A 13,013-nucleotide genomic window follows, 5' to 3' on the forward strand; every position below is an offset into this window, starting at 1 on the left:
CCATCATCGCGCATATTATCACATACAGCCGTCCGTTTTGTATCTGAAAAATCACTTTATTTATAACTCATGCTTAAACTCGGAGAAGTTTCGTAATTAGTAGCCGGTTTTGTCGAAAGTGGAGTTTAGAATTTGTAAAACGACTTCGGGAGTCTGAGAGACCGCACATGCACGTGCCTCCATTCGCATTCACGAATTTAATATGAACACGCGGTGGCAAAAAATGTACCAAAATGACCGTAAGTGAAATAACATGGGTTGAAAAAATATTAGACATCAATTGCGGACATTTTAGGTGAGTTAATTTCGCAGTGTGTGGGTTTCATATTGAAGGTCGTCGCGCTCATGCGCGCGTTGATATTTTGCCCTTCCAGGACCTTCGGTGATCCATTCAAGCCAACAAGTTTGGAGAGAATGTTTGAGTTTAATCAATTCAGAGCGACGAGATGGAGCCCAACTCACTCCTGGTAATATCATCCACTCCGCTTTCATTTCTGCGTCTAATGAATTTATTGCGCGCACGCATCTAGCCATAATGCTACGATAGGGAATCAATGGAAGAAACTTTACGACAAAAGTTCATATTTTATTATTCATATTTATATAGAATGTGATTTATCATGTGATCAGCTGGAATGCTTTGCTCGCCTCTGATCCCGTGTTATATAAAATGTTGCTGAATATAAATATGGCATGTCTATTTGTGTTTCCGCAGTGGGTAGGCTCACCTTGTGGTTTGCACGGACCTTACGTTTTCTACAAGGCGTTTAGATTTCACCTTGAAGGCAAAGCGAGAATTTTGTCCCTGGGTGATTTTTTCCTGGTCAGATGTAAAGCAGGGGACCCCATCTGCATAGCAGAACTACAGCTCTTATGGGAGGAAAGGACAACCAAGCAACTTCTATCCAGCTCCAAACTTTATTTTCTCCCAGAAGATACTCCCCAGGGCAGAAATGTCACTCACGGAGAGGTAATTTATGGCACATTTCTTTTGCTTTTGCTGCTTTCTATGAAGGGCTCCGTCCCTTCGCGATGTGTTTATTGTGGCAGGGATGAAATATGAGCGGTGTGTGGCTTTGCATCGCATCTATTCCGCTGTCTGATCACAAGACATATAATGCATCGCGTTTAATAATAGACACGCAGTCATAGTGGACCCTTGTGTTCATTTCGCCTCGGCTCATTTGCATACGAGCGTTTAGCGCATGCATTTCAAACAGCGTGTGATGATGAGAATGATGCCATTGTGTGAAGTTGTCACATCAGTGTTTGCTTGTTTCATCTGATATAGGGCTACAATAGTGCGGAAACTGACGACTGAAGCGCCTCGTTGTGGCGTTGCGATCTGCTGATTGTTGATAAAATAGTGTTGCTTCTGACGAGACGCGCAGATCAAGGCAAATCATAAATAAATAAATAAATGCACGGGCGATCGATGTAAAGTATACTGTTGCTGATCGTCGCTAATGATATATGGGTTGTGCTGTAGAATATCTCAGGCAGATGTTTTAATGTGAACTAATATCAATGAATTGATTAATAACGGCACGCTGATCAAGCAGCTGCTGTGCCTTAAAGCGAGCGAGTGACATTTATGAAGGTTATTATGTCAAAGTGCTGCAGCCTCATTTCACATTACATATTAGCTGAGATGTGTTTGCCCGAGAAAAAAAAAATTCTTTCTGGGGATTTAACCCTTTGATGTACGGAAACATTGTTCTTTCACAATACTGTGTTTGTTTATGCTGCTGTGCATTTACTTAAGTATGGTTTAAATGCTATGAACAATAACGAATTCGTGGAGTTGCTTGTAATTACTTTGTAATAGATGATTATATTAATGTAATATATCATGTCGTGTGCAAATTATTCGTAATAATAACATGTGATATCTGTGAAAAAGTAGGTACAACTGCATTTGTAAAGGCGTTTCTACCTGATCTGATCATTAAACACGAGTTTTGTTTGTGCAAGCTCAGGTTGATGCAGTCATTAATATTAGAGATTGTTAACTGATAACAATTGTTTTTATGTGTCCAGTGGCTAATATTCCAAACCAGTTTTAATGGTTTTATTGAGATTACTTTTAAGATAACTAAATAATTATTATACCACAACAGTAAAATATATATTATTATGATTATTTATTATAAACAATAATTATTAATAATGATTTTCACATTACATCTACAGAGAACCCTTTGATGGGCAAGAACAGATTTTTCTGTTATGTTGCTGTATATAATAACTCTTTATGTATTTAGCTGAAGTTGATAGACTGCATGCTTACACATACACACTCACAGATAACCATTTAATATAAGATAACTGATTACGATATAACTATATCTGATAACCGTTTAACCAGATAACCAAAGTAGCAGATTGGTGAAAAATATCAGTCAATCATCATTTTATTTCTTATATATTATTTATTCTTTTTATTGCATAACCGATATCATTTTTGACTACACATAAAACACATTTTTGTCAAAAGCAGTATTTTTGAGAGTGCAAAAACTGTAATGTAAAGCTTCCCCATTCATTGTGGTTTATCGATTGTGTTGCAATTGCTATTTTAACAAAGCAGCACAGCTGCGTTCTTACATGGGTAGTGTAACAAGGTCTGTACCTGTTTTATCTTGCACTGCTCATGTAATCACCAATCCCGAATACAAAAAGAGATTCTGCTGTGTGTGAACCTCTACCGTTCTACTGTCCTCCCCCGTGGAGTGGAGGATCAAATAGCCTTTTCAAAATAATCAACAGGTTCTGTGTGAAGCCCTGTCGAAATGTCAAGGTTGCTTTGCTGAATTATTATCAATATTAGGTGGAAACATAAACTGTTGGCTGGATCGACCTTGAAAACATGGTGTTTGCACAATGTAACGAGGTGTTATTGAGGAAAAGCATTAGTCTTAATGCACTGTTTGTTCAGTTGATCAGAGCTCTGTCCTCTTTCCAACTTGCCACCGGCCTCCCTCCCTTCCCCCACTCAGCAGCAATGCCAATTATTTGCTTTTCAAATTTATTACGCATTCATGACTGCTGATCTTGAAACGGCCTGGGAGCCAAGGACAATGCTCCACTCTTAGGTACACTTTGCAGTTTTGAGAATATGGCGCATTCCATTAGCTTTTAGTCCGTTTTGGGAACAATAACTAGTTTTAGAAGTGATAGCATATGCTTATTGTTAACACACATAAAAGGTTCTGTTCTATATAAAACCTTATAGCGCTTCAAGCTTTTAAGGGTTTCAGTCATGGGATCATTTTATGGATTTAGTTTAGTTTGAATTAATTAAAGGCAGGGTATGCAATTTCAGAGACTAGCATTAGCAAGCTAGCTTTAAAAAGTAAAGATCCCACCCTCCTTTCAGAGCGTCTCCAAAGCCACGCCTCCTTCAAAACACATGAACACGTACAGACAGAGCAGAGTCTGCAACGCGTCGCGAGAAAAGGCGTTAAATTACTCAAAGCATGTCTCAAAAACTTCACAATAATAATAAATGTAAAACAACTCAGAGACCTCGGAATGCTGCATTGGTGTTGCCATAGAATTGCATAATTCGGAGTCCGAGGACGTGCACAGTTTGACGTGTGATGTCTATTTTATATTTAGACCACATCTATTATTGATGGTTATCAGGATGTAAAGAGAGTTTCAAGCAGTATAGTAAATAGTGTTTATGAAACACATTGCCTACCCTAGCTTTAATTTTGTTTTAATTCATTTTTAATTATAATAAAATTTTATGAATTAAACAGCTTGTAAACATACTTTATCAGTAGAAAAAATGTAAATAACCTGTTAAACACGAAAGTGTTATGCAATCATTTAAAGGTGCAGTGTGTAATATTTAGGAGGATCTGTTGACAGAAATGCAATATCATATACATAACTATGTTTTCAGTGGTGTATAAAGACCTTACATAATGAACTGTTATGTTTTTATTATCTTTGAATGAGCCATTTATGTCTACATACACCGCAGGTCCCCTTACATTGAAATGCGGCAACATGTTTCTACAGTAGCCTTAAACGAGTAGACAAACGCGTTTCGTCACTATGTTGTTCTTCGTGCAAAGAAGCTAGCTAAAGTCAGCACATAAAACACTGACACAATGATGAACAAATAACAATAATATTCGCAATAACATCTCGTTTTACTAAATAACCAAGTAAACCTAATTTCTTCATTTATCTTTGTAAAGAAACCTCATTGCTTAACTGGCTACTCTCTGCTGTCTCAGACGACATCTTTTCCTTTCGGCCACCGTAACTTCTGTTGGTTGCAATTCACAACCTCACCACTAGATGCTGCTAAAAATGACACAGTGCACTTTTAAGACAGCGCTCCTTATTTTGAACCTTTTTGGCTTAAAGCGTTCATAAAGCATCAAGAACCCTAGGGTTCTGTATTGAACCCAATTGAGCCTTTTTTCTAAGAGCGTACTAAGCACTAATCAGACAATATTTGGCCATTAAACTGTCTAATTGGCCAATAAACAGAAGTTGTGTAATGTTGTGTAAAAGTGTTCATTGAAATTCTGCAATGTTGTGCGTATCTTATTTGTTGTAATATTGAGTATGGAGTGTACTTTGTTTTACACATGTCCTAACAAGTATTGTGTGAAAAACTGTGAAGAATGTTCGCCACTCTTTTGTGCATTCCCAGTGTAGTTGCTAAATGAGACATGGTGAATTTAAATAACAATGTGATTAAGTGTCAGCCAAAGCACCTGCAGTAATGTGAGCTTCACAACTCGCCAGCCTCAGATGCACTCAGCAGATTGTCCAATTAAATTACATTTGCATTTGCAGCGAATAACCCTAGCGACCGCTGATAAAGTTAATCAGCTATCATAGAAACTGCCATGCATTTGCAGAGGCTGCGCTATGCTGTTAATAGTACAATAACAGACATGTTTCCTATTTACGAGAACAAAGTCAGCGGATGGGTCATGACCCAGAAATGGGTCACAGATTTGTTCTTATAGGGTCGCAAAGAGCATGCAGAAAAACTGTGCTAAATGCAAATAATAGCGCAACTTAGAATTTAATCGTGGATAAGTATGGAACATCTTTTAAAATGTCAGAGGAAATGCAGTATTTTTATGCAAATTTAAAATACTAGCCAAATTAGATAGATGCTGAGGTTGCATCCACGGAAGCTACAAAAGAAAATATGACCCAGACTACATTGGTGTGTTATTATTGGTTAGTTTGATATTATTACACTTATTAATTTAATTATACATTATACATATGTAATATAAGTTAATAATGTATGATTATTATAATATAATATTATAATATATTATAATGTAAAATAATATCATTTGTTTTCATTAGTCACGTCTTCCTTTGTTCTGTTTTCCTGCCACTCCTTTGTATCCATGGTTACTGTCATAATCAGTTCAGTTTTGTCACCTGTTTAGTCATCATCGTTATTTGTATCACCTGTGTTCTGTTAATCAGTGTTCATCTGTGTTTGTATTTAAGTTCTATCCGTTCAGTCAGTCTTTGTCCGATCTACGTGGTATTAAGTGTGTGTGAATCCTCTGCCCGTCTTCTATGTACCAGTTTGATTTATATTGTGAGGAAAAGTTTGCATTGGATCTTTTGATTATTCATCTTCTTCTGCCTGCACCACACCGTGACAATATATATATATATATATATTAGGGCTGTCAAACGATTAATCGCATCCAAAATAAAAGTTTGTGTTTACATAATATATGTGTGTGTATGGAGTATAATTATTTTCTATATATAAATACACACACATGCATATATATTTAAGAAAAATGTGTTATTTATATGTAAAATATTTATATATAATATAAATTATATATAATATAAATATATATACACAGTATATACATGCAAATATTTCTTAAATATATACATGCATGTGTGTGTATTTATATATAGAAAATAATTATACACCGTACACACACATATATTATGTAAAAACAAACTTTTATTTTGGATGCGATTAATCGCGATTAATCGTTTGACAGCCCTAATATATATATATATATAGAATATTTATATATGTATAGAATATTTATATATAGAATATATAGAATATAAATAATTGAATAATAATAATAATAAAATATAAAATCAAATAATTTTAATTACAATGTATTTTTATATATAATATAACACACACACACACACACACACACACACACACACACACACACACACACACACACATATAACTGAAAATATGTTAAATTATATTAAATTATGAAATTTATTTAATTAAACCTTTTATTTATTCATACATTAATTATTTAATTGCAAATATATATATATATATATATATATATATATATATATAAATTATATATTATATTATATATATGTATTTATATGTATATATACACACAATATATATATATATATATATATATATATATATATATATATATATATGTATATATTTGTATTATTATTATATAATATTATTATTATAACAAAATAAGCTACTTTTATATTGCATACCTGAAAGGGAAACAAACATTCTAGACACTGGTGTGTGCTGTTACTTTTGTTTATTTTTTTATGTTTTTTAATTATAATTATTATAATCATTATATTGTGCAATTATAATATTATAACACTTGTTATAATAATTATAATACATTACAATAATTAAAACAATTATCATTTAATTTGTAATTATATATTAATTTGTTATTTAATTTTTAATTTAACAATCTAAAAATGTGTGTATTATTTGATCTAATGTTCTTATATATTTTACTTTCATATATATATATATATATATAAGTTTGCTTTTTTTATTAATAATTATCAAATGTTATATTAATGAATGTAAATCTTTCGTTTTTAATTTCAGTCTGACATTTATGTGCGCTAAACGATACTGACACTGTGTTGAACCGCTACTTGATGTTTATTGTAAACGCCTGAAGCGAGCTGGAGAGCCACTGATCTGGATTCCTCTGAATCTATACTGTTTGAACACTTGATCAGCATTCTGTCTCATTTGAATGCTCAACTGCAAAGACTCTGCAATGTGCTAATGTTTAGCACGCATGTATGCAAACAGGAAGGTATGCGAGTACAGTTGTGTGATAAAACAGGGCCACTCTGCTTTTGCCTTTTTGTTTCTACACCCAGGTGATGTAATTTCCCTTCTGGCCGGGGTTAGTCATTCATTAGAAGGATAACAGTGGCTGAAACAGCAACAGGCCTGGAGTGATCTCTTTCTGGCAGCCGGCCGATAAAATTTAACACTTAGAGTTTGAGCCTAGAGAGGGCAACATAACACTCCTGCATGTGAAGACGTGCAGTTTTTGATTTTTTTGAATCGAACCCTCCTGGGCCAACAAATTCTTAGGCGTACAGTCTCACTGTACTCTCTCTCTAGCACTGGCGTTCTGCTCGACTTCACACGGATCTGTTTGTTTCTAATTATATTTCCTCTTTCATCTTGTTTAATCTATCCTAAAGCGTAAAACTTTTTTTCCTCTTCTCAGAAATAAAGATGCAGAACTACTCCCTGGCTCAGCCAATATTTCATCTGTGACTGTATTTCACAGAAAATATGTGTCATTTTATAGGGAGGAATTGTTTTGGCAAAAGCTCGGCACTGCTCTCACAGTTTTTCAGGGTTTAATTGGACCCAGTTGTTCTAGAGTCCGTCCCTTAGCTCGTAATATCATTGTTTTAGTGTGTGTGTGTGTGTGTGTGAGAGAGAGAGAGAGGGGTTTTAACGCTGTGTCGACAGACTCCGCACTGGCAATACTCTTGAATAGCATTTATGTGACATAAGAGCAGAACTAAATGGGGTTGGTGGTTTATAAATAGATTCCAGATCAGATTCCAGCAAGCACTGTGCACTTTGTCTAACAGGCATAGTTTACATATCCATATGAAACCTCCAGTGCTGTGCATTTATAGACCATGTGTAAATGGCTGCGTGTGCAAATACGCTTACAAATATCCTGTTTTTGAGTGCCGGTGACATCAAAGGATCCAGGGAAGGGCGCTAATGTCTTATTAGTTGCTTCTCTCAGCTGGTATGTGAATTACAAACCTGGAGATTGGGAGTTGTGCAGGAAGCACGTGGCAGAGATCCAGACACATCTCTGCTGCCTGGCATCAGTCCATGTTTGTGTTTGAATCCCTAAGACAAATTTACAGTTCAAATGAAATCAGCACTCCTTTTGTAGGTAACATTCCGTAACATGTTATTTACTTTCCCGTGGCAGTTAGGGATGTGCTGAAGTACATATTTTCATAATTGACTGTGTGGTGACTAGTAGGCGGAGTTAAAGGGAAGATCCATTTTTTTTTATTACCGTATTCCCCCTTTTTTATGTTTTCACCTGTGTGACTGGAACATCAAAAGTTTGGAGTAATTAAGATTTTTCAAATGTTTTCTGTTTATATATGTTATTCTCATCAAGAATGCATTTCTTTTTTTTAAATCAAAAATACAGTAAAACTGTAATGCTGTGACGTAGCTAATTATAATTTAAAATAACACTGGTTGCTGAACATTCGACTTTGCCATCACAGGAATATATTACATTTTAAAATACATCAAATTATAAATATATCAAAAGTTCAATCAGTTCTTTTAAATTTTAATAATAATATCTCACTTTTTTTCAGTTTTTACTGTATTTTTGATCAAATAAATGCAGCCTTGGTGAACATAAGATACTTTCTATCTTAATTATTCATATCTCAAGTTTTGACCGGTTTCCCCACCAGCGTTTTTTTTTTTTTTTTTTTAAAGTTGCCAGCCAACACCAGCATTTTTGATCATTTTCACAAAAGTTTCATGGCCCCCAGAACATTTTGTTATATGAATATCTGAACATGCAATGTCAAAAGAAAGAACAGACCCACTGCTTTAAAAAAAACAATAAAAACAGACAAACAAAAAACTTTTTATTCTAGCTTCATGCATTCCTTTTTGATCAACATTGAATATGGGTGTTTCATTAAAAAAAGCAACATTTCGAGTAAAAAGCTGAGAAAATCATGTTTTTATCAAAGACTATCCAGATCCAGATTTGTGCCGCTACGCGTGGGTTGTTTTTTCCCCAATGTCTTTTAAATTTTCTATTATGAAATAGCCAGTCCAATAAAGGCTTTTTATAATTTTCTAAAGAAGAGTGCCTTGGATTTCCTTCTACTATCCAGATCAGATTCAGAATGATCATCAAAACATAGACCATCAACACCCCCAAAGCTTCACAGTCCTGTAAGCTCGTCCTGCGTCGACATTTCATTCAGTAACATTGGACAGTTTTGATTTATATGCTGTTTAATATTGATGATCGTGTTATGCATATGCTATCGCTTGTTTCTGCTTCTTTTTTTGCCTGCGTTTTGATCAGGAGATTCAGTGCTCTTTCTGAAGATGTGTCATAGCGTCGCCTACCATATAAAAGTCAAAACACGGAAAGCCGGAAATATCCGTCAATGACGCAGAGAGAGTTAAAAGGAGATATTTAGCCGAATGTCCATGCTGCTTTTTTCCTTAAGTTGCGGTCACATTTACCATTTCTCAGTCAATTTTCATGGGTGAAATCCAGTAGTTTCAAAAGGAATCTTGAACAGTCTGGATTTTCATGTTAGATCTAGAGATGAAACGGTATGAAAATTTCATATCACGACAATAGTGACCAAAATTATCATGGTTATCATTATTGACACGGTTTTGTTAAAATGGGCTGGAAGTGTTCAGAAAGTAAACACGCTGAAATCATTTCACCAAGTTTTATGTCGAAAACAAACAAACAACAAATACAATTAGCATCACTATGAACTTTTTGTTTGCATAAATATATTAAAATAATAACATTATTTTAAAAGATCAGGATTTTATTGGTTGGGTGACTTAGAACATTAATATTTACTAATTATATGTTCAAATAAAGTTTTAATTAAAAAAAAAAATGATAAAAAATTATGAAAAGGATGAATCAAAATGATTTTTTTTTTTAAATGGTATTTTATCTACTCCAATTCGGCATAGGTTACCTTAATTTCCAAAGAGTTGATATTTTTGGTCCGATTTTTGCATTGGTCTGAACAAAAACCACAGACAGGCTGAATGAAAAAGTAAATCCACTCTCTGCCAGTAGATGGCGCTTATGGAACAGCAGAAGTAGAGCTGTTTCCACGGTAACACTACTTTATAAGGCATTACACAAGGGAAGATCTAAACTTTTCTGTAGGCGGGTTTCCCCCTTATACGCTAATATAATTAATTAATTAATTAATTAATGCGTTCTTTAAAAGTATTTACAGATTTAATGATAATTGAAATATGAAATGGAAATACTAAACGCCGGGAATTTTTAGCATGGTTTTTCGTCAATCATGATTTCAGTCCTAGTGAGAGTGAAAGATTTCCCTACGCAGATTTCTTGATGGATTCAATGCAGATTTGAAACATTGACCAACAGAAAGTAACTTCTGTGTGAGCTGTGCTTCATACATCGCTGCTCTATTGACAATATAGATAGTGGATCTTTTTGTTCTCGTAGTTTTTCCAAAATGTTGCTAATGTGGCCGCACTTTTACAGTGAAAGTGGGGACCAGGGACAATCTCTGTCACCATTCACTTTCCCTACTCAGTTTATATTATGCATGATAAGTAACTCTGGATTATGCATAATAAGTAATTGCTCATGGTGGGTTATTTGAAATGTCTTGAAATGTATTGTACTGTAGAATACGGTAGATTTGGAGACTTTACCGTGCTGGCAGTATAACGGTGTGCCAAAGCACAACATACTTCACAAAGCCTCTTTTCGTTTCTGAATTTATTCCATTCAAAGAACCGCTGCCAAAAATAATAGAAATAGAATAGAAATTGAGCTAAAATACTCCACCTTAGTTGATAAACGACTAGTCATTTAAGGCACTAAATCTGAATAGTGACACTCGTTTGTTAAAACATGATTATTTGAACTTTTTAGTGTGGTTGACATTGATATTTCTTGTTTTCTTAAACCTTCATCTGAGCATTATGAGCAAACATTTGCATTGTCTTTCAAAGCTCTTGTGTTTCTTGACAAATGGGTTTAATTTTGTAAGGCGGTGTCATCATATTTCAGATCGGCCCATTCTGAGGCAGCGCTGCTCTTCCACGTCCAATCAGCACGCCGCTCGACACATTCAAACAAACGGCTTTTGTTGGCGTGTTGTAAAAGGAACTGAATTAGATTCAGGAGAGATTTCAGTTGCACATCTGCAAGATATTTCTGAATCAGTTCATGCCTCTTTGACAGCGACTGTGCTAATTGCAGCAGGATGGAGCCACGGGTCTCGTCTTCGTTGTGAATGTGCAAAACAGACGTTTTAATGCAACACTGGAGTTTTGAGATGAGAAGATAAACAGTGACAATTTGTGTCTAAACTAGGTACTTTTAGCTGGATGCCAGTGATGTGGTTAAGACAAGGATTAACGTCTGTAAAAGTTTACCTAAAGGGAGAAATCAAATGTATTTTTTAAGTGATCTTTGCCAGCTGAGTTTGGTTTATTTACTCTACAAATAAAGAAAATTATCAAATGAGATAAAGTAGCTTTCATTTGTTACAGATTTATTTCACTAGACTATCCATAGGCCTTAGCATATGGTAATATATAAGCAGCTTGAATTGAATTTACAGAGAAAATAGCTTTATTGTGATCTATATTATTTCGCCATGATATAAAATTGTGTTTTTATACAAGTGTGCTTCAATTGTGATAGGAATATTAGTAAATGTTAACTATGCACAATTAAGCATTAGCTGTCGTCTTAGCGTCTGTTGTTTATATGCATAGTAATTAGGGACATCCAATATTAACAGGTATTAAGAGAATAAACAAAATATATGATTAACATAAATTAAATTGAACATGAATTAGATTGAACATAAGCTTGTGCCTTTCCTGCCTTTCTATTTTGATATATTCATTTAAATCTGCAGCCTGGTGCCATTTTCTTAGAGTTTTCTATGTTAGGTGTGACAAAAATTAGCTTGGCTAGGTGATATATTTAGAATATTTGACAAATAATATATATAGTATAATGTTGATATTTGATATAATGATATTTTATTTGGTTATTAAGTTTCCCAACGATTGTGTCATTAGAATAATCCTTATTTGTAACAACGTGGCGCATGACGTGAAAATGATAACTGCATCTATCTATCTATCTATCTATCTATCTATCTATCTATCTATCTATCTATCTATCTATCTATCTGTTAGTTAAAGTAGAAAAGTATAAACTTTTTTTTTTTTTAAAGTCAAATTTTTCTGTGCTATATCGCCCAGTTCTAGTTTGAGCTCCGAGTAATTATTCAAGCTGAATACTTGATTTAACTTTTAACTAGACTTAAAAAGACTTCCTAAGGATCTGCAAGGCCCCTTTTTCACGTTAGCAGGTCAATAATTAAATGGACATGCAAGCAGGTGTACAAATCTGCGGTGACCTGGGAATTCTTGAGCTGACCCCTGAATCAACGGAGTGAGACGGGCTCAGCGTGACTCTGGTTGAGGGCCTTCGCCGTCTACAACCCTAAGCTCTGCTTCTTAAATACTCTTAAAGTGCAATTAAAAGGAGGCGAGTGTATTTCCAAAAGTAATGCAAGGAAACCTGCTAAAGGCTTTGATTGATTTTTCTCTTAACATCACTTAATAATAGAATGCAATCTGTTCATCTTTTTATTGTTTTATTTGTTTCCTCCTAAATGAATTTACACAATGAAGCAATATTTCGATCAAAGCAGCAGGGCGCAGTCAGAGCTTCAAAGCGGCGGAGCGGGACACATGATCTTATAGTAAAGTTTTGCTGTGTCGCCATCAGGATTAACAGTGTTTGACCCACTTAGTTTTATAGGTGTGTGAAAACAAATACCTCTGCGCTCAGATGGTCATTATGAAGAGGCTAGATTCATTTTTCTGCTGCAAACATTTGGAGGTGTGCAATCTTGAGGGCCGCATGTTTTCCATT

The 13,013-nt window shown here is 34.6% G+C and overlaps 1 protein-coding gene across 1 annotated transcript in view; it reads left to right on the forward strand.

Moving 5' to 3' along the window:
- The first annotated feature begins 391 nt into the window (after window positions 1–391).
- The window catches only part of arid5b (AT-rich interaction domain 5B), a 115,238-nt gene continuing 102,616 nt past the window's right edge, over window positions 392–13,013 (forward strand). The window contains exons 1-2 of the mRNA XM_079851681.1: window positions 392–467; window positions 716–970. Of these exons, the coding sequence (XP_079707807.1) occupies window positions 447–467; window positions 716–970 (276 nt within the window). The 5' untranslated portion in view covers window positions 392–446. The remainder of the gene's footprint in view (window positions 468–715; window positions 971–13,013) is intronic.

The sequence above is a fragment of the Squalius cephalus genome (genome assembly GCF_949319135.1).
Source record: "Squalius cephalus genome assembly, chromosome: 19".
NCBI lineage: Eukaryota > Metazoa > Chordata > Actinopteri > Cypriniformes > Leuciscidae > Squalius > Squalius cephalus.